Source organism: Pholis gunnellus, assembly GCF_910591455.1.
Source record: "Pholis gunnellus genome assembly, chromosome: 9".
In the NCBI taxonomy this organism is placed as follows: domain Eukaryota; kingdom Metazoa; phylum Chordata; class Actinopteri; order Perciformes; family Pholidae; genus Pholis; species Pholis gunnellus.
The window spans coordinates 13,628,303-13,653,741 of NC_136535.1; the positions used below are offsets into that span (position 1 = coordinate 13,628,303).

Below are 25,439 nucleotides of genomic sequence, written 5' to 3' on the forward strand. Positions count from 1 at the left end.
ATAACGGTTCCTGTGACGTGTAAAATCTCTGATAACCTCATCATTATGTTTAGGTTTCAGAGCTTGAAGACGGCTGACAACATCTTATCAGCGCCATCTGTCACCAAATCACTGCTTAGCCAACTGGGAGTGATATGGGACGAGGTGAGGCTGCATGAGCATTTTAGTTAGGCTATTGAGACTGCCGGTTATCAGGCAGCAAGCTAATGAGCTCATAAAGTAGCTTCATGTGCATATGGGCAACGTTGGAGCACAACCTGCACCCTCACACGAATATGAGCAAAACTCAGTTTCCTAGCAAAATGACACAAAAGCACATGGGTGAGTAAACTAGCAGTGTGACTCTGCAAAAGCACACAAAGACACAGAATCCGTAGAGCTCAGCTCTCTGAGTTGTATGTAAAAAAGGAACACGTATGTGAAATCTGTATGTAATATGTTGTTGTAAAGTGACGTTATTTCACCCATTTAAGTATTCGGCAAAAAGAAGCACAAAACAAATCATTTCACACAAGAGGACAAAGAAGATTTAACCGAACTGAGAGAACATTAACAAATTGAAATTTAACAAATGCAAACATGAAAAAAAATAGATGGATGCTACAATCCAATGTAGAGTATCGGCACTGGTATTGGACAGATGTCAACATCCACAATAAAAGCAGTTTCTTTGTCAATGTCATTGAAATTCATAATGAGCTGCTGATCAAAAGGTTTCGTTTCCAGTTAGTAAATCATTTAACAAAATGAGCTGTTTCCAGCTTCTGAAATGTGAGCATTTCCTAATGTTCTTGTTTTATGTCACTGTGAATTAAAAATCTTTGAATTTGTACTCTGACAGATGTGGTCTCCTGAGAAAACTTGCTATAAGTATTTTTCACAATTTTCTGGTACGATTCATTTCTAAAAACATGACCTATTAACCAATATTGAAAATAATATTTAGTTGCAGGCCTAGATATTGTACCATTGTGTCGAGCTTTTATACAATCACACATGTATCCAACACTGTGCTGTTGTAATGTGCTGTCCAGACCCACTGAGGCATCTGCATGAGACTCAAGAAGCTGCATTAACTCCAGGCTGCAAATAGAAAACAATATCAATCCAGTGCTGATGGGAAATAACAGTCTGTGACATGCAATTTACTTCTATTTTATTTGGTCTGGATTGCCTAAAATTGGTCTGGCTGCGGACGCCATTTCTCAGAAGATTTGATCAAAAATAATAAAATAAAACTGAATCAGCAGCTGACATTACAGCTCTGTCGTTCCCGAACGGTTGGTTGGATATTTGTTGTTGGATATGACATTTCTCTCTGAAGCTGATGAGGACGATTTAGTCTGACAGGCTGAAGACACTCAAACACAAACACACACACACACACACACACACACACACACACACACACACACACACACACACACACACACACACACACACACACACACACACACACACACGGGTTGTCTCCCTTGAGGCCAATTCATAGATAGATCTTAACGAAAAACTGAGGAGTCGTAAACTGCCCCCCTCCCCAGTTTAACTGTCAATTACACAGATCTAACAATGGCCACTTTAACACACTAAGCAGCATTGCTATGGAGGACAACGTTTATTGTATTTGTCAAGCCAAAATCCGTATCAGTCATGCATAATCTTGGTCTCATAAATAGTGTCGTTTAATGAACTATATGTCACGAGGTCAAAACGTAGAATCCAAAAGATTTCAAAGCTGTATTTTCGTGATTAGACTAGAGGATGAAGAAATTGAGGGTTGAATTGCAGAGATTAAATGGTAAATTCAAGTCAGATTACAACACCCGGCTCTCTGCACATAGCTCTATGAACTGCAATAGAAACGTTAGGAGAAGACAAAACATTGTGCTCGTTGGTGGTTAATGGTTCTTTTAGGATGAGAGCGTCTGTGACACGCAGAGCAAACATCTAAAAGGTGAAATGGGCGAGCTGGGACCAATTTACCATTTTAAAATCACACACCCATATTGGCCGGATCGATCAAACCACACGGACACAATAATGAATTCGCCGGTAATATATTGCCACACAGGTTACACAATTTGCAATCTAACCCTTTCTGGTGAACTTTAAATTCTGAATAGACAGAAAAATGCTTGTTATTGCATATTAAATGAACGACCCTATCGAGATTAAATATAATTAAATACAGAACGTCTGCTCCTATAAACTCTCTCTTGAGTCCCAGAGACGTCATAAACAGACAGGTCAAAGTGATGTTTCGCCCGGAGAATGCAGAGATAATGACTTTTACTTTGATTTAACACCTGAATCATTCATCTCAGCTGGGCTTTAACCTGCTTCAGCCACACAGTAATGCTCGACAGTAATATGCGATGGTTGCTTGTAATAAAACAACATTTTAGCCTCAAACACACCCCCGAGAGTCCCAACTGTTGCTCAATCAGCGCGCCCAGCTCTGTGGATGAGTGCTGTCTGAAGACATCTTTAATGTCATATAAAAACGTCTTCAAAAAAGCGTCTATTCACAGAGCAGGTGAATGCTGAACATTATCAGGAATCAAACTGTAACTTACATGTTTAAATTCTTGCATACGGTCCTTCATGGTTCCGGTAAATCACTCTTATTCCTTCAGTTCCCGGTGTCTTCTGGGTGCGTGTGTGTGTGTGTGGTGATGGAGCGGCGGGGCGGAGACCGAGAGGATGAGGCGAGAGCGACCGCGGCGAAGGTGCGCGTCTGGCGGCGGCGAGAGGAGGTGATTTTACCACTTCACGAAGCCGGGTGACGCGCACTAAAGGTGAGGCGAGGCCTTCCGCCGTTAACCCATTACACACCTTCAACTTCCTCCTCAATCCGCACTAATTGATCTGCCTTTTCAAGCGAACCTCTCCTCTGTGAGTTTCTTTTTGTTCCGCTAAAGTCAAGTCTGTAATTGTCAAGGCTAGACTGACAAGAAGCTTCCAGCTGGAGCAGGCTGGTCGAGTGGTGACACTGGTGGGTTTGATTATCGATTGAGCAGGTTGAGAGATAACGCCCAGGTGGCTCCCAGTGTGCCAAAGCGCACAGCGACCTCTGTCGGCTGCACGTGACGCACACTGTTATGGACGTGGCAAAATACCTCGGAATAAATTTAGGATTTTAATATAATACACTTAGAGGTGTGTAATATATTTGCTTTTACAACTGCATACAAAATATATAGTTGAGTTCCTTTAGTTTTCCTTTTTTAAATGCCTTCATATGTCCATGTGGGACTTTCAATTGTATCCATTAATGTATGTTTTATGGTTTTATGCTAAACACAAATTTGAATCACCTTTTCAATACTCAACATTTCTTCATTATGTTATACAGTAGGTATTGTATAATATTAACAATCTACATAAGCCATCAAGTCTACAATTTTTTCCCAAAATGATGTAGTGATAGTTCCAGCAGCAATGTGTCATTTGATTTTAAAGTTTATTTAGTTCCTTTTCCCCAAATAAGCAACGTCTTGTTTCTACATATGGACTCTTCATCAACGTAATGAACTGTCACTATGTCCAGGGCAAACCAACACATTTGCGTAGGCATTGCATAGATCATTTTGTACATGTATGCTTTTGTAACATAGGATTCTGAAAGTGCGCAGCCTTTAAAAAATACATGGACGTCGTTAGTTCAATTCCTTCTAAATTCTGGAAAAATAAACCGTAAATATGTTTGTAGATTTTTAATAAAAGGCTCATCAGAGATGTGTCATTTGATAATTTAGAAAACATTATTTTAATTCTTTGACATCGTTGACTCTGTCAATGCCAACTCTGTCTCCACTGTAAGCAGTACGGATGTCTGTCCATGTACTTGGTATCTTCATGGAGAGGACAATCTTCCCACTATTTGTGAGAAACAGATGATTGGCCATAACAGCATTTTACTGTTGCATCTCATTCACTTGAATTAAGGAGTTTGAGTCCAAACACTCGAGGGGTGATTGTGTGCGGTGGTACAGACTAATGAAGGCACAGCTGCATGAATCATTTAGAAATGAGGTCTTCTCTGACGTGCAGTGTATTTTGTGTCTGCTCGAACCTCCCTGCAGACCAACAAACACACAGCAGAGAGAGAGAAGAGGCGTCAGCAAGTGTTACAGTATACAGATAACCACAGGAGATTCAGTTACATCTAAACCCAAGTATAGTACATGACTTAGAGAATACATATTTAAGCACAAGATAATAAGTTCACATGTTTGTCCTGAAAGAGTTTAAAGCACAGTGCAGTTATTAGTACGTACCGTCCCTGTCTTCTCCTCCTCTCCTTCTTCTCAAAGACCCAATCTCGTCCCTTCTTCGCTGATTTCCCCTTCATGTTTTTGAACCGGCATCTTCACAAAGACAAGGTGTGGCTGATTAGCTCATTTATAAAGCACATTGTTCTTTGTGACAAACCACATCTCCTCGCCTCTGCTGCTGAATGTTTCACACATCCAGTCTCTTTGTGCAACCAGGAGGAGCAACTTGAACATCACTATGTAAAAAGGGAGGAAAAGCTGCCCGACAGGGTTTTAAGTTAGACAGCACGACGACCCTTTCCAGATTTCTCTTGGTCTTTCGGCTTCATCAAAGCAGGTATGACTGAACCTGCGCGTATGAGGGCCAAGACCTGTTTCTAAATGGCTGTCTTAATACAAACCAATAAAGATATTCGAGATTATCCAAATCAGAGTGAAGTAGGGCGGCAACTAACGATGTCCTTGATTAATCGTTTTGTCGATAACATGTTAAGACAATAGGGTGAACACAATTTCAAAGATTTTCAAATGATTTGTACTATCCAGCTAACTGTCCAAAATCCAGAAGATATTCAGTATGCTGTCATATTAGATAAAGAAAAGCAGCCAATCCTCACATTTGAGAATCTGAGACCAACAAATATTCGGCATAAAACAGAGAGAATCAAATAATTAACTAGAAAAATCCATAAAATGCCTTACATGCAGTTTCTAGCAGTAAGCGCATCAAGAAAAACAAAAAAAAAGTAACAAAAATATAAAATATAAAAATATTTTCGCAATCTTTATCTGACGCTCAGATGGCCTCATCTCACCATATTACATATTTCTGAATAATAGACACCAACAAACAAATGTATCCAAAGGAAGTGTGGTGACCGAAACAAACTCTGCTACTTCCCAACACGTAAACGGCTTCATCAAAACGTCACAATGAGCAGCGTCTCCCTGCTGTGAATAACTTTACCTTTGTCCTGAATACTGGACCTGGTTTGGGACGGCTCTGTCGGAGGTTTCTCCTCCCAATCCCTGAAAAGAACAAACGGAGATCAAAGTGATCATAATGTAGCTAAATCAAACGTACACAGCACCACTTCCACTACAGCCAACTCCTTTCATTCTTACCTTGGGAAGGGCTCCTGTTACTCCAGCAAACAGACACAGGAAGAACCTGGAAACAAACAAGATGCGTGTGAACGACTGAGTAAATCAGCCTGACCATTTTAATAATTCATACATCACAAAGCTAAAGTGACAAACAGTCGAGTCAATATGAACGTCCTTCTCTTGAGAGTACACAGCGGCTGATTTCACAGACCATTAAGAAGGAATTCATTGCAGAAGGCTGCAGCCGAACAGGTCAAAATAAAAATCATAGCTTTTATCGTAGCTACTGACTTTTTAGCCTTGGTGCTGTTGGGGTAATCCACCACCATGCCTCCACCGAAGCCGGCCCTCATGGCCTGCGTCGTGATCAGCTCAAGCTTTAGAGAGGGAAGAAGAAGACTGAACGTAAGTAATCTGGATAAAACGTCAGGTTTTGAATCCACAGTGCACAACGTTATTTCACCTGTTCTGAGTTCTCTGGATAAAGCTGGAAAACTGCACGTGCGCCTCTTGACTGAAAGACAACGAGTGAGGAGAAGTAAGCAAAGGTCTTCATCCTAAATTATGGAATCCTGATGTTTGGATTATAGTTGAAAAAGTCAATAGGAGTGATAAAACCTCACCAGAGAAGAGTAGAGAGTACTAAAGAAGGTGTAGAGTCTTTTAGGAGGACTGTGTGACCTCTTGTCTGCATTACAGAGCCACTGCAGAGCAGAGATACTGACAGGGAACAATGCAAAAGTTAATGACAATCAGAGTCAGAAATTATTCAACATGTTTTTTTTGTTTAATTTTTAAACATAAGCATGTTCTGTTGTTCACCTGATGCAACCGTCGAAGGTGCCGGCTCGGAAAGGCATCCCCTCGCCCATGTCCCCCACTAAAAGGTCTCCCTCCACTTCTCTGTCCAGTGCAACATCTGTCACAGAGATGACGATCAATGTTTCAGACACATATCCACATTTATAATCCAGAGGGATCAAACTGAAAACTCTGATTCAAAACAAGACACACGTTTTGTTAGGGATGCACCAATACTGATGTCAGAACAGTAATTCCTGTTGATTTTGAAGGTTTGCTGGTGTACATTTAATTATTTTGATAATAAATAACAATTCAGTAGATACATATCTATGTATATATATTATATATTAAGTCAAGTCTGATGTTTCCTCACACATAAAATAATGGGAGCAGGTAGAAGTACTAACTACTCATTTCCCTCCTAAGGTTTTCTCAGTCTAACCATTTCAGAAAGTTATCTCAACCGATTAAACCACGAAAAGATAAGGTTTAAATTATATGAAAATATTAACATAACCAACATAACTATTGTTGACACAACCCAAAATCTCAATTGATATTCAGTATAATATCACCACATCAATATATTGGTACATAATCCAGCTCTTGCTTCCTGTTTAAATGCATCAGTGTCAAACTAACCCAGCATTGCTGTGCTGATGTCGACGCCAACCCAGTAGTGTCCCTCCTCCGACAGGTAGTCTCCACTGAGCCCAGAGCCGCACCTGAGAGACAGAGGACAGACCGACACACACGATTACCGTATTATTCTGGATCTTACAATGCGTTATGTTAAAATAACGCGAGACTATTACAACGCTCGCTCTCACTCACTGCATCTAAAACTCCAACTTTCTATTAAGTTGCAGATTCTGCAACGCCGCTCTACTTAAAGAAGTTCCTTCTTCATCTCCAGATTAGAGTACATTCAGAATGCTGAAGTATACATCATCAAGAAGACGGATTACATTTTGTGTGGCGAAATGCAGCAAAAGTCAACAACAGATTGATGTGTAAACATTTATAAACATGTCTTCAATGATCCGTTTTAGACCATGCTTAGCCTTACTATGAGCGTATTCATGGTAAGCTTCACATTCAAATGATATATTGTATCATTTCTTACTCAAAGTATTGCTTTAATCAAGTTAAAAAGTGTAATGCTACATGTAAACGCAGTCAGCGTCACTCCCTCACCCCACGTCTAGCAGGAAGCATGGCTGTCCCTCCGGCAGGTTTAGGAGCTCTACGGCTCTCTCGGACATCTGGGTCTGGATCTCAATCATTCGAGAGCTGTGAAGCAACAAAACACCCAGAGAGTTCAGAGACTTCTGGCAATGGAAAGACGTTCTTCGAGAAACAAGTTCCAACCTTCATGTGGTAAAGTGCCACCGGGTTAGATGCTGGATATAGAAGATGGGACATTTCTGCACCACACAACTGAACTGACGTGCTGACACACGGGGTGTAGTTTTTAATCCTACAAACATAACGACCACAGTGACAGGAAGTTATTCATAATAAACACACAGACTCACTTCTGAGAGTATTTCTTTGCCTCGGCTTCATTGTAGTACTGCAGGGATGAGATCACATCAGATTAATTCAACAACACTTCAATGAAACAGTGTGAGCCTCTTATTTATGACTATCACAAATCACTTCAATATATGAGAAACAAACAAACCAGAACAAATTACATTATTGTAAAAACAATAACAATTGAGTATCACTAGTTAGCCTGCCGTCCAGTCAACACGTATTCAGTTCCTTGTTAAAATATTGATATATTGTATCTTTAAAGAGAGCTGCTCCTGCTGCTACCGTTAGCTTAGCATCGAAACACTGCAATAAACCGCGTCACTCACCACATCTGGAGGAGCAGAGTGTTCAGGCCGTCGACAGCTGGAGGTCATGGTTGTCCTATTGTGTGGGTCGCTGTCTGAAGATGAAGAACAAATGTGTAATATCAGTTCATAAACAAGCTAGATGTTGTGATAGTCCGCACGTGAAGACCAATGACGTCAAACGCATGCGACGTAAGAGGTTCTTCTTCGTCCAGTTTAATAAAAGCAACACAGCTAAAAACAAACGCTTATATCGCCACCGTGTGTGCAACCAAGTAAACATGTATTAAATCAATCAAACATAAACACATTATTTTAATGCAAAACGCATATCGTTCTTATATAATAAACCTGTTCTTATAGTTATTGTTTTCAACCAACACAAGTACAAATAAAACGAAAATAAATAAATAAATGTATTACATGCCTGAAACACGTATTTTAAACATTCTATAAAATACATAAAATTACACTATATTTAAGCTAATGTCATCTATCAAGGTGTTTCACTTAAACTCTTTGTTTCGCATGGCCTTTAAAAAAAGCCTTAAAATCATTAATTACATTTTTGAGGCCCAATTATCCATATAATCTTTCCTAGAAGGCTTTGAATAATCAATTTAAAGGAAGAAGTTTAAAATAGTGTCCTTCAGTTTCATTATTACTTGATAGACCTTACACTCCAAATCAAACCTAACCCTATAGTTATAATTATATAGCTTTTTTTTAACTGGACAAGCAAATCTTAAAAGTTTGTCATTACATAACAGTATGTTATCCAACAACTACATAACTATTTACGGTTTACAGTTTTCTGTAATATGATTGGTCCAATTGGTCGGGTGTGACGTGTACTTCCTGTAAACATTGACTCCTATTGGTCCCTCGTTGAGTGACGTAGGCTGGTCGGATGCTGCGTAATCAGTCCTGCCGCCCCGTTGTCGGCAAAATGGCTGAGGTAGGTCAGAAGCTGGGCACCGGTGTTTACCGGCTGTCCACTCTCAGAAACAGCCGGAGTCGACCGGTGTGCACCGGAGAAAGTCCCGGATCTCTGCTGGTCCACTGCACGTTCAGTGACAGTCGGTTAAAAGACGAAGGGACCCGCGATCCACGTGACGTTCAGCCAAGAAGCAAAGCAACACAATGCAGATCAGAGAAACCTTCCAGAGTGAGAAGAAGTGAAAGTCAACGGGGAAATGTGACTTTACTTTGTGCTGCTTCTTTGGAGCTGGATTCATCCCGTTTTATCAGAGAGAGCCTGCAAGCTCACACAGCAGCCCTGTGCAACTCAGCAAGACTGCAGCCTCTCCTCCAGGAGAAGCTGCTGCCGGGCCGGATGACACCCTGGACCAGAGGAGCTGTTTCCATCCACCCTGACACCTTCAGGTCCCCTCAGCAGCTGCGAGCTTTCTGCACTGTCATCTTCATTCTGGCAGAGCAGGGGTCAGAGAGACTGAGGCGTCTGAGACTACGTCCTGATAGTCGTAGAGGCTACAGCTGGAGGAGTGACAGCAGCTCAAAAAGTGCCCCTCTGCTGCACAGAAGCAGGACGTCCTATTACGATACCCTCAAAGTGACCCCCGCTGCCACGCAGTCCCAGATCAAGACGGCCTACTACAAGCAGTCCTTCATCTACCACCCTGACAAGAACCAGGGTAACGAGGAGGCCACTCAGCGCTTCTCTGAGGTCAGCGAGGCCTACACAGTGCTGAGCAACATCAGCCTGAGGAGGAAGTATGACCGAGGTATTCTGAGCAGGTCGGACGCTCAAAGTGCAGGGAGGCCGTCCTCCAAAGAAACTATGAGCAGATCCACAGGCTCCCCACAGCAGCAGCAGCATCACTTCAGAGCCCGGCGGTTCTCCAAAGCCGGGGAGAAGACCATGTTTGATTTTGACGCCTTTTTTCAGGCTCACTACGGGGAGCAGCTGCAGAGGGAGCGCGAGATGAAAGCCAGGAAGCAGCGCATGCAGGAGCAGCAGAAGGAGACTCTTAGCAAGTGGAGGCAGGGGAAAATGCTGGAGATGACCGTGGCGATGCTGCTGACCATGGCGGGCTTACTTTTGGTCAATCTCAGCAAGCCCTGAAATAGAAGCAGCAACCTGGTGTGCAGCAACCTATGAGGTTGCATGTGAGGACTCTCGGGGGGGGGGGGGGGGGGGGCTGCTACCTCAGACTGTTTTGCAAGTGTTTGCACAGCTTCTGACAGTTGAAAACGATTATTTTTAGTGAGTTGCAGGAGTCAACAAACACCGGATAACTAAAGGCCATAGATAGGCTTCTTATTCATAAACTGTGTCCACTCACAAGCTGATTGTATCAAGACAGCAACTGAATATATTAGTTTCCCTCATGAATAGGATCTAAAAAGCATCAACACACACACACACACACACACACACACACACACACACACACACACACTTACCTAGAAACGGGTGATTGATCCAAAACGGTAATCTGAAAACCTCATAGCAGGATGTGGAATTATTTATTCCTGCAACCGTTTGAGCATGTAGCTCCTTCGTGTGATACCATAATTAACATTTAATTTACTATAAAATTAGTTCCAGAGTGATGTAATCACAATCTGGTAAAAGTGCATACATGTTGCAACATGAACAAACCTGATGTACCAGTTATGTGTAAACATTTATTTATTCACTCTCTTTTAGGAGTGACAAGTCTGCAGCCAAACAACAAACCCAATTCGGTTCATCTAAATACTGCACAGGGATGACTTTATTAAAGTGTTGAAAAACACACAATTCCTCTGCCTCTTCCTACACACTGGATCTGTTGTGTAGAAAGTTACTTTAAAGTGTGCGATTATGAGATTATTAGGAAAGTAATACACATTTCTATGCCTTCTTCCAGGTGTTAAAGTGTTTATATGTGTATGTACTGTACATACACAATGCCACACTATGGTGACTTGCGTGTGAGGGAAACTGTTGTTTTATTTATCAATAATCATAGTAAATATGCTGTTCCAATTACCCAGCCTGTTCTTGTTTTTTGTTTTGCGATGTTATAAGATGTGAGCTCTAGAGGGCGTCTGAGTACCTCAGATCAGAATGATCTCTGGGTTACAGCTGGAGGCCTGAGGGGCTCAGTGAGTTTAAACTGTGCAACGATATATATTCATGCGTGTTGTGGAGGTCTCAGCCTGCAAACAGCTGCTGTGGTTGACTGTCTGTCTGCTTATTACCCTGAAGCTGCTACACAGTAGAAACATCAACAAGTATTTGAGTCTTTAACCCTCCTGTTATGTTGCGGGTCAAATTGACCCGTTTCAAAGTTTGAAAATCTAGAAAAAATATTTACAATTTTTTTTTCTGTATGAAACTTCTTCTGCTTGCCTTAATTAGGGTAATCTACGTGAAAAAAAATAAATAAAAAATATCATGTATTTGCAACCCCCCCCTGCAGGTTTATATAACAGAGATGATGTTCGGGGTCAATTTGACCCGGCAGTGAAGTGGAGGCTATAAGGGATCAGAGGGGTCAAGTTTAGACCATTTCTTTCTTTGAAAATGTGAGACAAAGTATCTCTTACTCCTCCCAACATGTTTCACCCGATTTCACACACACACACACACACACACACACACACACACACACACACACACACACACACACACACACACACACACACACACCTCGTTCATTGTGTTGATATCTTGTTCATTTTTGTAAATGTGTGTTTCTTAACACTATAAATAAACATAAATACAGTTTACTTTCAATACAAATCCTCATGACTCATTTAGCTTGATTTTGAGTGAGCGGGTCAATATGACCCTGAACAGCAGAGGTGTCTCTTCTCCATTTATCTACATCACCCCATGAAAAAAAGAAAGTTTCAAAATGTAAAAAAAATTTAGAAGAAAATACATGTTATGGTAGACTAATGCAATTTACATCTAGGTTTTTCCAATGTACCTAAAAAATTGTTTTAACATGTATTTTTCATTAAAACGAGTGAGTTACCCTCATTGAACTATGATCTATGGAGGGGGGAATAACTCCATTCCACTAAAAACTGATTGAATTGTTAGTAAGGGTGTTGGTGATGAGGTACAAACTATATTTATTAGGATTTTTTGGTTTCTGACAACTTTTGGATGATTAAACCTGCACCGGGTCATATTGACCCGCGAACATCATGGCTGTACCTAAAAAACGAACATAACAGGAGGGTTAAACTGACTGAAGTGGTCGAAGCAAGTGAAACTATGATCTTTGGATCTGGTTCACGAGCTGTCGCACATTTATGAACTGACACTGAATATATAACAACTGGAAGTGTGTTCACATAGCGACCTAATTATGGAACAGAGGCTGTTTTATCTAATATAAACCGAAACAAAAAGAAGACCACATAATGTGACACTTCTGTTCTTAATACAGATGAATAAATATAGGTGAGACAAATTATCTCTACACAGCAGTTCCCTAAAATTAAATAGCCTATTAATCAGATTATATTTGAACTCTGAGACTTTAGCGAGCCTTTAACACCCAGAATGTGACATTTATGAGTTAATAACTGCAGAAAATGTACAATAGTTTGTTCACATTTTATTCACAGAAATATAAAGTAGTATGTCAAGTACATCACTTTGTACAAAATTGCACAGACTCTTCAAAACTCAGTCAGACAACAGAAAGTTTAGCTTTAAGAAGTGTTAAGAAAATAAAAGGGAGGCATGAGCAATCTGTGATATGGGCTCTTGCAACACACGGGTTCCACTGAGGCTGTTTCATCAAGAAGAATCAATCAATTGTACATAAATAAGACTCGATAGGAAAAATGTAATTTACAGTTTATTCATGGTTTAGGAATAAATATGTTTCAAAAATAGGATTCAAATTGGCACATGAACTGCTCCGTCCGCTCCTCGACTGACACTGAAATCTCACCTTTAAAGCTAAATGGCCACGCTTGAAAAGACCGACGTTGACTCTTGATATGTTTATTCCAACTTAACAAAAGTGTTGCATATGTCTAACATACAGTCTGCTTTTCTGTTCATGTGTTCAGGTGTGCCTACCACGCTTTACAGTAAAGGTTTGACATTTTGGGAAGAAGATTTATGAGAAGGATGATACCTGTACAGTAAATGTGAAGCTACAGCTAGCAGCCTGCTAATTTAGCTTAGCACAAAAACAAAATCCCCAAAGATCCATCTACTAGCATATCTAAAGCTCACTAATAAGCATTCTGCCTTCCTGAACCGTCTCCCACGCAGTGGATGAGACGGTCCCTCTGTTTCCAGTCTTTGTGCTAAGATAAGCTAACCATCTGCTAGCAGCATAGCTTCATATTTATTACAGACATGTGAGGGGTATTGGTTTTTCTAAATTAATTCTGGGCAAGGAAGTGAATAGGTGTATTTCCCAAAATGTCCAACTGTGACTTTAAGAGGTGTTGTGACATTTATTTTTGTTTTGAATCGTTAATTAATTACAAAGCTTAAACTCAAGACTTTGTCAGCAAAAAGTAAAGCAGCAATGCCACATCTTCTCATTCAGGCGTGGCCATCTAGTTCCCTTTAGCTCACTGCCTGTACCGTTCCAGTCCACACCAGGCCGCACAAACGGTGCACAATACTGCCACCTTTCTACAAAGAAACAAGTCCCCAGTCCCCCCGATAGCCTTAATGCTGGATTTGGTTTACTAATATCTTCAAGGCATTACTTCAAAGTGAACTATAGCAACAGCATATCTAATCTACAGGTTACTGATATGATAAGCTTGAATACAGAACCAGCACCAGAAGGAGGGACCTCGAAAACCACGTTTTAGAAACACTACTGTAGCACACCGATCATTGAAAAATATTTGGACTCTATTACGCCACCACACACTCATAGAAATAGCCCGGTATGACAGCAAAATAGGAGCCACTCTGCCATATTCATACTGACTGAACTTGTGTTGTTCGTCTTCCATTTCAACACTTTTAAACTGATTTCTAACACAACATATGACCACCTGTGTGTGTGTTGCAGTCACCAATAAAACTGTGAGAACGAAACCATTTCAGTACGCAAAGATATGCATGTTCAGCGTGTTTTAAGCAGAAAATGACGGTAAAGTAATCCCCTGCATTCACTTTTTGGGCCTATGTGATTATGCGAGATGTTAACACCATCCTCCATGTCAGTCCATTCTAGTCCAAGGTAATTGTCAGGCACTAAGACCCTTTAGGCTGTACACCGTTAAAGAAAAACATCTCTGAGGTAACACTAACACACCCATGATTGCTGTGCCGATGTTAAAGCAGAGACCAGGGCAGGACTTTGTAGGGAAACCCTGCAGGGACATTTAGGATATCCGGGACAGACTCAAAGCAGCTTTACAAACATCAATGGGATGCTCTCTGGAGCTCAGAGGGGAGGGACTGTTTCTTCAGGGTCATTTCAAACTCTCAATCGTTCAGCAGGGTGGTGACACAGGCTCTGCTCCCAGGGAACTGTGGGTAAGGGTGAACAGGAAGTGGTCAGAGGAGATGAATCAAAAGACATATGACTCCACTGGACGACTTCCTCTTGTTTTCTCCCGCCCACTCATCTTCCCCGCTGCATTTTCTACATGTCCGTTTCCGACTGAGGCCTTCTGTTTCTCTGCTCACTCACATTCTCAACAACTGAGTTTGAAACGAAGCTGCAGGGCCTGGTGGATTTATCAGCGTGGACACACTGCTCGCCATGATCTCACCCCCCCCCCTTCTCATATCAGAGAAACAGGAAACTGCCTTGAAAGAAAAACAAACAAACAAAATAATGGGCGATCCAGTGATTTGGACCGTTTTTCTTGAATCATCAGCAGAGCGTCGCGTGTCACCTCCAATACTGAACCCTGCCCCGCGCCGCTCAGTAGAAAGAGTACTGGTTCTCCACTGCCCGAGCCCTGCGAGTCCCGTCGGCGTCGTGGTAGTCGTCAGATCCGCCACTAGAGGCCTCCAGCAGGCGCTCAGAGCTGTTGCTCCGGCTCTGTAACCCTCCTCCTACTCCTCCTCCAGTACCTGGGTCACTGCGGGAGAGGGAGGGAAGAGCGGTGGGTGAGGAGGAGGTGCTGGAGGAGAGCGGGGCATCAGGAGGGGGACCTGCAGGCGCTGTGATCCCAGGAGGGTGGAGAGCTGGCTGGGCTGAATCTGTCCAGCAGCCTGCATCCCTGGCTGGGGTGAGGACTGGAGGCACAGTCACATCTGTAGCAGATTGTGGGAAGAAGAAAGAAATAGAATTGATTAATCCGTGCTGATAATAATTGTTGGTTTACACCTGAGAGCAAAAGACTCCTTCAGTGAGCAGCAGGTAAATAGAGACAGCGTGGGCCTCCATTAATATGCTTTCTCTTGGTGGGAAATAACATCGACAACACTGGTACCAAAGACTCGCCTGACCAGTGTATCAGTGAAGCTTTTCACGTCCTGAATCAAACCCTCACTCTATGCAACTATGTGTATGGGAGTGAGTGCATGAGCGTGTGTAGGTCCAGCGTTGGAGGAAACAGAGGGCCTCTTTGTGACCACCAGGGTGGGTTGGGGCCGGAGTCTCGGCCTGCATGCAAAACTCCTGCCGTATAATCGCCCCCTCACTCCCCTGTACAGGAGGGCATTCATCCCATGCCAGGAGAGCAGAGGGCAGCAGTGCTAGTACATCTAATGTTTTTGGAAGTTTCTTATTGCCCTCCACTAACCTTTGGTTTTGAGGAACAATTGTCAAGTTTACTTTTTATTTGAAACATATATAATTTTTTTTTTTAATTATTTATGTGAAATATGACTATTAGATCATTATCATATAAAATAAAATAAAACACCTCTATTGTGTGTTTTCAGGGACCTTCACTTAAGTCTGAATGGTTTGACCTGTCCAGCACACCTGATATTAATGAAGCACTAATGAAGCATCTAAAAAGAACACCGTTACAGTGTCTTGACATCAACTGATCAACTCTCCAGTAGTCGTGACTGGTTTTAAGCTTGTGTAAGATGGTGTATGAGCAGTGTATACTTCATGTTGTTGTGTACCTGTGGTGGAGCTTCGCTGCACCTGTACATAGGAGCGCAACGTGATGTCAGCAGAGCCTCCAGACTCGAGGGGGATCGGGTGGGCGTGGAAGTGCCGCAACATGTCCGACACGGTGTGGAACCACAAGTGGTGGACGTGGCACTGCCCGTTCTCGTTCACTGACAAACGCAAATGCTGGGAGAAGGAAGGGAAGGAGGGGGAGAGAGGACATTAACATTGGGGGAGAAAAGTTTGTGATTCAAAGGAATTAAGATGGGAAAGAAGAAGACACAGTGAACGCCTGAAACAGACAGACCATGACAGAGGTCAGGACATTATCTGAAAGGCGTCTCGGGACAGAATGCAGAAGGCTGACACCAGAGGAAGAGGCGGTCGCTGACACTTCCTCGACACTGCCGGCTAGCAGGATGTGATGTGCAGGGATCGCGTTACATAAGAGAACACAAAATGTTGACATTACTGCATCTTTTCCAGGGCCTGGATAACTAGGTATGCACTGAGCTGCAGTGGCTGCAACCCAAAATGTCATTAGAACAAGCGTGAGTGAAATAAACTGCAGTTGGGAGGAGAGATAAATGTATTCTAAATTAAGATAATTCATGATTTAAAGAACACTAAATGTATCAATGACAGTTGTTTTGAGTCTGTTATCAGCTTCTCAAATCAATTTTATTTCATATCACTTTAAACTCAGTACATTTGTTTTGTTTTTCTACATTTTATAAACTGAATTGGAACACATAAACCAAATACAACTGTCAAACCATTTCCAAAAAACAAAACTAATAGTTGCACCCCTATCACGTGATAATAGGATTTCTCCTCTCTTTAATCGTCTCACCTTAGCTTTGCCCTGAAAGTTGAAGGTGAGGACGTACTCGCCCGGCCGCGTCTCGCTCTGACGAATCACAAAGAGCCCGTGGCTTCTGGCCCCGCCTGCAAGCACCAACTGAGCCGCACGCACGCGGGACAGTGTACCATGGAACCATGGGTAACTTGCCAGGCTGGCATCGCCATCTGACTCCTTTGCTCCTTCAATGCCACCTGAGTAGAAACAAATCAATGTTTTCTGTAATCTTCTTTTCTTCAGTGTTTTTGAGCGGTGACACACGCTTTGATATTACTTGTCTGCAGAGAAAAGTACATGTTTGTGTTGTTACCTGCAGAGGAGTTGGAGCCCTGGGCCTCTGGGGACTGCAGGAAGCGCTCTAAAGGCATGTGTGATGGGTGCTGGGTGAAGGGGGGTTCCCTGCAACGGACTGCGGGGGCGCTGTAATGCTCTGCTGCGGTAGGACACGGCCTCTCCGGAGCACGATACACACCTAAACACATTTTTTTTTTTGTATCTTAACAAATTCATGTGGATCAAAAGATTTAAAATGGTATAAAGCAGGTGCTGCAGAAAAACGGATTAGAGTCTTTGCTCACCCTCAGACAGCAGCTCACAGCTGCAAGAAGCCACCATGGAGCAGTCTTTGGAGGCCTGACCATGAGGACACGACGCCAGCTCGATGTCATCACCGCTGTCACTGCACACAAGCAGGCCGGTCAGGAGAACCGCGAGAGCGTATACACATGTGCACACGTGTGTGCAAACAAACATCACAGAGTCCTAACACACATCCAAATCCTACAAACAAGGACACAAATAATCTTTCTGTTTACGTCCTGAGCTGCGCCGACCCAGGAAGCTGAGGAGGAATGTCAGTGGTGCGAGCTCGCCCATGTTTGTGCTCAAGCAACCTGTCAAAAACTCCACTAACTTGATGATTAATGGCTGTGTGTGTTTCCCCTTTCCCATCCACCCTTTCCCTCTCACTCCATCCCTCTCTTCTCTCAATCAGCCAACAGCAAATATTTATCTGGTGGTTTACCCCGGGTCTATGCAGTCCTGGATGTCGGCAACCCAGGAGTTTTTCTGCAGCGAGTCGATGGTTTCCAGGATGTACTCTCCCCCATTTTCCACCTGTGGAAGCAGCCAAACACTGCGATCACACACTGCGCTCCATTCAAAGGACCACATCAGGGTACAGAACAGGACAAATCCAATCTTAACTTAGCAAGGGCATGAGGGGCGAGCTCATTTTCCAACAGACTGTTTTTGTATAAAATCATACCTGAAACCGAGGCAGGTGCACTTGTGTTAATGTGGTCGTAAAATGGTTACAGTTTCTACCTTAAGAACAAAAGTGTTGTCCTTGTCAGGCATCTCCAGCGGCATGGTGGTCCTCACCTCCACGATGGCTGACAGAGGGATGCTCACTTTGGGCTTTGAGGACTAAAGGGAACATGCAAACATATACAGAATAAAAGGTCACATTTAAGCTGAACTGTAAGAAACTACAGCACTTCTGCTGCTACTGTATGTTCATTTTGAATCTGCGTTTTTGAATCTGATGAAACCACAACCTTGATCGCTAATTAAGTCATAGAATTTAAATGTAATCAGGACAGACTTACACTTTATAGGGGTTTTAAGGGGTCACAAGCTAAAAATGTTGGGAGCCACTGCTTTAAATGATGTTAGACAGCAATGTGCTGCCTCTGCCTGCATATCACAGTGGACCGAGAAACACATGTAATACGGTAAACAAAACCAAAATCAACAAAACTAAACAAAATGTGCATCACTCCCTGTGTGGTACTGTAGTTTTCCACATGTGTAATATCCCCCAAAAGCATAATATGTAATTATGAATGGTCCAAAGTTAAATCCTTCATTACATCCTGTAGGAGGCAACTGCAGCACTTCTAAAAACTACTAAAAAGTAGAAAATGTATAAACTACTAACTAGAGCTTTTAATTACTGGTACAGGTTTAAATAGTTCCACTTCCCCCTCTGTCTTTAGTGTGAAACACACCCAACTTCTCCAGAGCTTCAAACAATAATGAAGGGGTAACATGCAGTCTGAATCTATGGGACAACATATAACAGCAATGAACTGCATCCCCTGCCTTAAATAACTCTTTCAAATAAAAAGAATGCATTACAACATTAAAAGAGCAGGGACGAGTTTACAAAAGATTGCACATTGTGCACAAATTACTCCACGGCTCGGTTTTTGTGCCGTCTCTTATTTCTCACTGCGTCTCTCTTCTCAGCGATTATTCCTGCTGACTGACTGTAACAAACATGAAAACAGTTTACAGGAAAACATCCTGGCCTCAATTTGCCCTCTGCAGAGAGTTGGATCCAGACTATAATCTTAACATATCCAGTGAGCGTGTTTGAGGTGGTGAGCTGTGTGTTAGTGTGTGTGTGTGTGTGTGTGTGTGTGTGTGTGTGTCAGGAGAGGCAGAGCGAGAAGGAGGCTGACTGATGGTCTGGCAGAGGCTTATCAGCTGATCTGTCTGGAGCAACACTGTTCTCATCTCTATCTGCCTGTGCAGTTGGCTGCCATCCACACCCACAATTCCTTTCTCTGGATCAGATGTCAAAAACCACTTCCTGTATTAAACCATTTGACCATTTCCTGTACCTCTCTACTGCGGACAGCACAGGCCCGATCTCAGTGGGAACTGTCTCTTGAAATGTTAAGATGGTGTGAACCAGTCTTAACCAGTTTGTGCTCCACCACACAGCTCTAACAGCTCTAACAGGAAGGAATTGTGTAGTTAGTGTGGTCAGTCTTTCTTTTCTGTGCTGTGGGTTTTTTGACGGTTAATCTACCAAAATGTAATATAACAAATTAAATAACATATTTTCCTAACAGATTAGGATCATGTTGTTTTATGCAAGTTTTGAGGTATTTGTTTTGAGTTGTTGTGGCAAATTTGTTAGAAAACACACACAGTAATATTACAACTAACTGCATAGAAGCCCTGAGAGGCAAGGTGAAAACATTGGGTCGTGGGTCGTCTCGAGGCCTTCTGCTGTGTCATAATGCAGACAGTTAGCGCGCTGCAGTGTGCTGCCACACCGAGCAGCCGGCAGATTGATGGCTCTGACAGGTACTGAACCACGGCCAGTCAGCCAGGAGTGAGATTTTATGAGTCAGTTCATCTTTCCGACACTGTTGACTCCGCACTGTTGTGATTTGTAAGACCCGAATAAGAGTGAGTGATAAAACAAGCCAGAGTGTCTGCAGGGCAGGCCTGTCGAGATGTCTGTGTTTAATTAATGTGTCACTTCAGCTGCAACTGCTCTAAAGTTTCTCCTAATCTCAGCTGATCATAATTTTCCGTGTAGAAGTTAATAGAACATAACAGATTAAACCGCTGAAGCATATTAAGTTATATGTTCCCCCTGTGGCTCTCTCTGAGTTTGGCAGAATTTTTGAATGACTCAGAAAAACTATTTGGGTTCCTATTTTTAGTTCGTCACTGCAGAGAATTTGCCAAAGACGAGGAGCAAATCAATATTTATTTTTTGCACATGAAAGGGAATCTTTGCAATCTGCTGCCTCTTACAGAAATCAATGTAACAGCTTCCTGTCTCTCTCTCTCTCTCTCTGTCTCTCTCTGTCTCTCTCTGTCTCTCTCTGTCTCTCTCTGTCTCTCTCTGTCTCCGGTTCTCTCCTTCGCCCCCTCCCACACCTGCCTCCCACCTGTCCTCACCCCTCTCCCCCTCTGCACAGTCTTATCCCCACATTCCCACCAGCCATGATCAAAGGACAGCGGCAGATTTACACACACTCAGCTGCACAACCTCATGGCCTTCTTAAGGTCAGGGGCAATGATCTGGAAATCCCATATAGAAAAATGTGAAGTGTTGCATTCACGTGAGTGGTTCGACTGCACTCGGGGTCAGAGGGGTTGGATTTTCAGGCTACATTTATATCTGGGATGCAGGAAGGGCTGCAAACTTTAATTATTTAATGAATTATTAACATATTGATTATATTTTTCAATCAATCTTTAAGTCTAATACATAATTAGACTTGTCTTGAAAAGCTGAAAATGCACTTGTCCATCTGCTTTTTAACAGTGGCTTGACCAAATGACACCTCACTACACCTGTATTTTTTTTTTTATATGATATAATGGCTCTGGTGTAAAACAAGATTTTGAGACACTTTTTAAGTGGTCTGGTCTTGATCAAATCATCCATTAGTCAACTAATCATTTCAGCACTAGATGCACTTTTTCTGCCTAATGCTCCTCCTTGTCTGCGTGTGTTTGTGTACCTTGGGTGGTACGTAGAACTCCAGCAGGAACTTCTCAATCCCTTCCTCCCTCTTCGTCTTCCTCAGCAGCAGGCGGCACTTCTGCCACTGTGCAGCGCCCATACAGTTTGTGTCATCAGCCACCATGTATCTCAGCGCTCCCTCCCTCTGGATCTCCAGCATCTCAGCCTTGTGGCCCTGGGAACCCCGGGGGAGCCGCAGCTTTTGGGACCATCTCTCTCCCCCTGCAGCCTCCCCTCCTGCTCCTCCTGCTCCTCCTCCTCCTCCTCCTCCTCCTCCCACTCCTCCCCCGTTAGCCCTCCTGGCTCCAGAGGGACCATCGGGTTCAGGGGAGGCCCGTCTGTGCCACATCTCTTTCACCCCGTCCACCACACAGAGGCTCATGTTCCTCAGGGAGAAGCCCTTCTTGAAGCGAGCCTTTGGGTGACTGACCGACACGTCCTCTGAGCTGCGCGACTGTCCCAAAGCAGACACCTTGTGGGTTGGCTGGGGGCCTCGGGAGGCAGTGGTGCCATTGCCTCCCCCATCTATCCCTCCCCCTCCACTGTCCATGCTGTCCAGGGATTCACTTGAAGCCCCGGCGTCCTTGCGTCTCTGGTAAAGGTCGTGACCGTAGGACAGCGGGCAGCCCTGGATTCCCAGGAAAGGAACGATGCTGTACTTGGGTGCTGCGTTGGAGCCGTCCTCCCCCGGCGAGGACGCCTGGCTCTCCCGGGCCTGGGTCAGCGCTGCCGAGAAGCACTCCAGGAAGTGGTGGGCAAAGTGCTGTGAGAAGCTGGCATCGGCGCCGGGCGAGTCGTAGCACGGATTCTCCAACAGGAAGCGCTGGAACTTGTCCGCGAAGTCTGCAGCGGAGGCTCGAGCATGGAGCTCACAGAACTCTCGCCAGTCTGGCAGTGGGCACGAGGAGGAGAGCTCCGGGCTACCGGGCACCACCGCTCCGTTCATCACTGGGCCATGACAACCCACCGAGGAGAGGCTGGAGAGGAGGAAGAGGAGCACAGTGTTAGTGTGGAGGAAAAGACTTCAGTGTGTAACTCCTGGCTAAAAGATGTGTGAATGAAGCAGACTGCTGAACCAGCTTGTGTCTGTCTGTCTTTATAATATCTACATCTTGATATAAAAACTAAGTTCTTCTTTGCAGATTTTCTGTGACATTGGCTTACAAATAAAAACATGCAAACGTTTTGTTTCTAAATGAATTAGTTTCACATTTTTCATATTCTCACATCCAATCATTGTGCAAATTAACATCTTTGAAAGTATAATCAGGACAGCAGTCAGGATTTGGATCATGAGTCCAAGTGCCCCACCCCAAGAAACATGTGACCCAAAAAAATGTACAACATTCTTGATTATCTTGATACATTTTATTAATTGAGTTCATTGTTCAGTCTTGGTCCTGTGGCAACCATGTATATCCAATTACTAAGTAATGTTCAGATAATGCAATGCATTTCGTTTGGATAATTTTCTCAAACCATAAAGAAACACAAAAACACAAGTTAAAAACACCAAAATGTGAAGATACATGTGGAAAATATAGCTACAATGGCCTAATAGTTGTCAAAACTAAATATATTGAGTCTAAAAAAACTCCTGGAACCAGCCTATAGAGACTATAAACTCCCTCCTGGTCTCTAAAGCCCTCAAATTCTCCTAAAATCTCTGAATCTATGACCTCATTTACCTCAGAGGTAACCACAGCCCCTGGTGACAACAAGCACACAGAGTCCAGTCCTTGTGACAGCTGAAGATAATAGATACCACACAGGATCGACATGTCATTGAAGGATGTAAACAGTTCATCAACAGATTTAATGTGACGAGAGAGCAAAGGGAAATCATCCAGAAAGCTCGGGTCTCAATCAGTTGCCAGTTACAGGTTTGTGACAAGCACTTAAGATTATCTGAATTTTGTAGAAGTGAGTTGTGTCGCAGCAGCAACTAGCAGCTCCTCTTCATGGGCCATCTATCTCACTCACTGTTGTTTTTCTACCGAATGAGTGTTTCTTTAAGATCTCTCGTCCACTCATCCTTACATTCCTCTGCTCCCCAGCATGCGGGTGTGTGTGTGTGTGTGTGTTCGTATGACTCAGTCCTCAGCACTGCCTCCCTCTCTGGCCTGATCGGTGCCAAACCACATCACATCACTGATAACACTCTTCTCTCTGGTTTTTACCACCATTGTGTCAGTAGCAACATCCAAGGCCAGTTTTCACCCCGCTCCGCCCTCTCTTTCTTCACTTCAACACATCAGTGACTAATACAATATCAGTGAATGGCGTCGCACAATCAAACACACGGTGGTTTGATTATTATTGTCTGTAAATCACGCAGATAAAAGGATATCGTCTGAGTGGGCAGGCTGGGTGGCATACGCACAGGAATGGCAAACACTCCCCAAGCTGTGAAAGCTTATTCTCAGAGCTGCTGATGCTTCTCTTGGCAGTTCGTTCACGATGTGTGCTCAAATGTTTGCTTTCTGCAATAACCAAATCACACACGTTTGCACAGCAAAGTTCCCTGGGATTATTTACTGCAAGCGGCTTTATTGTCATTTTCAAAACGCTTCTGTGTGGGTCGTCTTTTCATAAAGGATTAGCACAACAACAACAAAAAAGTCTGACACACATTTAACTACAAGCCAATCTCGCTCTTTCATTCCCTCTTTCGTTCTCCCACAGATCTGAAAGCAACAACATGCCAGATCAGAGAGAGGATAATGATCAGGGGAAGTACACAGGAGTCCCATCTCGTATACCGGTGTCACAATTTCAGAGGAATGCTCTGACGGATACAGACACTAGAAAGGAAAGGGTGGGATAAGAGAACAACAATGAAAAGAACAGCAAAAGAAATGCATGGATGTCCCAGAGGAATATGAAGTGCCAGAACTGTGGTCATTTGGCTTCATCTGATTTCATCTACTGTGCAGAAGTGGGTGGTCGGGGGTCCAACACGAAGCTGTTTTGATTGGAGGCACAGCGGTACTGTGTGGTTGTTGTTGTTCTGCCACCAGGGCTGAATCCCAGCCAAAGGTCCCGAGATGGGAGCGCCTTCATAACCTGTCGCCTGGTGACAGAAATACATCTTGACAGGTTTCAGAGACTCGTGAAGCAAACAGAACGAGACAAGATGTTTGAATTTGTGACGGTGACAAAGAAAGAAAGATGTGATCGTCACAAAAGCTAATTCATCTGTTAATAATAACTTTATTAATGGCAATTATTTACTAAAGCAGTCAGTTAGAAATCATTAATAGCAATGTTTGGGTTGCCAAGTGGTTGGACAGTGTGACTAAGCAAATAAAAGTCAAGATTTTAATCTTATAAGCAGCAGAAAACCTGCAGTGATAATGAAGTTCAACCAAATTGTAAATTATAAATAACACTGACTTTGTGACATATTTACCTTTAAAAATCCTTAAAAGAGCTGCAGAGCCTGGTAACTGCAGGCTGCATGCTTATTATAAAGATGATTACCAACATTTATATCTGATTCATTACAAAATAGAAAGAAGAAACATCAGCTAAAGCAATTTTTCACAACATGGCAACCCAAAACGTGTTGTTACAATGGCTTATAACTACTCAAGTAAATGTTTTAAATACCAATAATAAAGTCGTTAGTTAAAACATTTTATACAGAGTTATTATAAAGTGGAACCGAGTTGATAAAGCTAAAATCACTTTCCACTTTCATTCATGAATCCATCACTTCATTCATCCAAACATCCATCCATTCATTCCTTCACGTTACACCAGATTTGTAAACTAAACTGCTAACCATATAGAGTATTGCTGTAATAATGATCTCGCTCCCCTTTTGAGTGTGTGTGTGTGTGTGTGTGTGTGTGTGTGTGTGTGTGTGTGTGTTTGTGTTGAAGTGTGTGTGTACTGCTGCGAGGAAGTCAATACCCATTCAGCTATTTAAAAACCAGCACTGGGCCAACTTTCCACTCATTCAGCAGAAAGACAACAACACACAGTGAGGTGCATTTTCAAAACTCCTGTCCTTCTGCAAAGATGAGGATGTGCCTCTCTCAAGGATACTGACTGTATGCCGCGCCCACTCACACTCACACTCTCACACACACACACACACACACACACACACACACACACACACACACACACACACACACACACACACACACAGACACACACACACACACACACACACACATTCACTCACTGAGTCAGCATGAAACTTAAGCCATGAAACGCTGGAGG

The 25,439-nt window shown here is 43.0% G+C and overlaps 4 protein-coding genes across 4 annotated transcripts in view; 1 reads left to right on the forward strand and 3 right to left on the reverse strand.

Annotated features, from left to right (window-relative positions):
- Nucleotides 1-2,606, reverse strand: part of LOC306701418 (syntaxin-1A-like) — a gene marked incomplete at both ends in the record, with an annotated part of 46,493 nt that extends 43,887 nt beyond the window's left edge. Inside the window, one exon of the mRNA XM_079166716.1 lies at nt 2,577-2,606. Coding sequence (XP_079022842.1) covers nt 2,577-2,606 — 30 coding nt within the window. The remainder of the gene's footprint in view (nt 1-2,576) is intronic.
- A 1,137-nt stretch (nt 2,607-3,743) lies between these two features.
- Nucleotides 3,744-8,206, reverse strand: bud23 (BUD23 rRNA methyltransferase and ribosome maturation factor). Its single transcript, XM_079166715.1, has 12 exons — nt 8,057-8,206; nt 7,727-7,764; nt 7,386-7,481; nt 6,831-6,913; nt 6,207-6,303; nt 6,008-6,104; nt 5,848-5,898; nt 5,676-5,761; nt 5,403-5,448; nt 5,245-5,306; nt 4,281-4,370; nt 3,744-4,079 (listed from the first exon to the last, which is right to left on the reverse strand). The coding sequence occupies exons 1-12, from the start codon at nt 8,102-8,104 to the stop codon at nt 4,025-4,027; spliced, it is 849 nt and encodes a 282-aa protein (XP_079022841.1). The 5' UTR covers nt 8,105-8,206; the 3' UTR covers nt 3,744-4,024.
- Nucleotides 8,207-8,984: 778 nt separating this feature from the next.
- dnajc30b (DnaJ (Hsp40) homolog, subfamily C, member 30b) lies at nt 8,985-10,169 on the forward strand (the record flags this gene model as incomplete). The annotated part of the gene is made up of 1 exon (XM_079166460.1): nt 8,985-10,169. The coding sequence occupies one exon, from the start codon at nt 8,985-8,987 to the stop codon at nt 10,119-10,121; it is 1,137 nt and encodes a 378-aa protein (XP_079022586.1). The 3' UTR covers nt 10,122-10,169.
- Nucleotides 10,170-14,916: 4,747 nt separating this feature from the next.
- On the reverse strand, nt 14,917-25,439 carry sh2b2 (SH2B adaptor protein 2; the record flags this gene model as incomplete). Its single annotated transcript, XM_079166711.1, has 9 exons — nt 25,402-25,439; nt 21,205-22,183; nt 18,254-18,355; nt 17,952-18,043; nt 17,506-17,606; nt 17,238-17,399; nt 16,919-17,121; nt 16,077-16,251; nt 14,917-15,251 (listed from the first exon to the last, which is right to left on the reverse strand). The coding sequence occupies exons 1-9, from the start codon at nt 25,410-25,412 to the stop codon at nt 14,917-14,919; spliced, it is 2,160 nt and encodes a 719-aa protein (XP_079022837.1). The 5' UTR covers nt 25,413-25,439.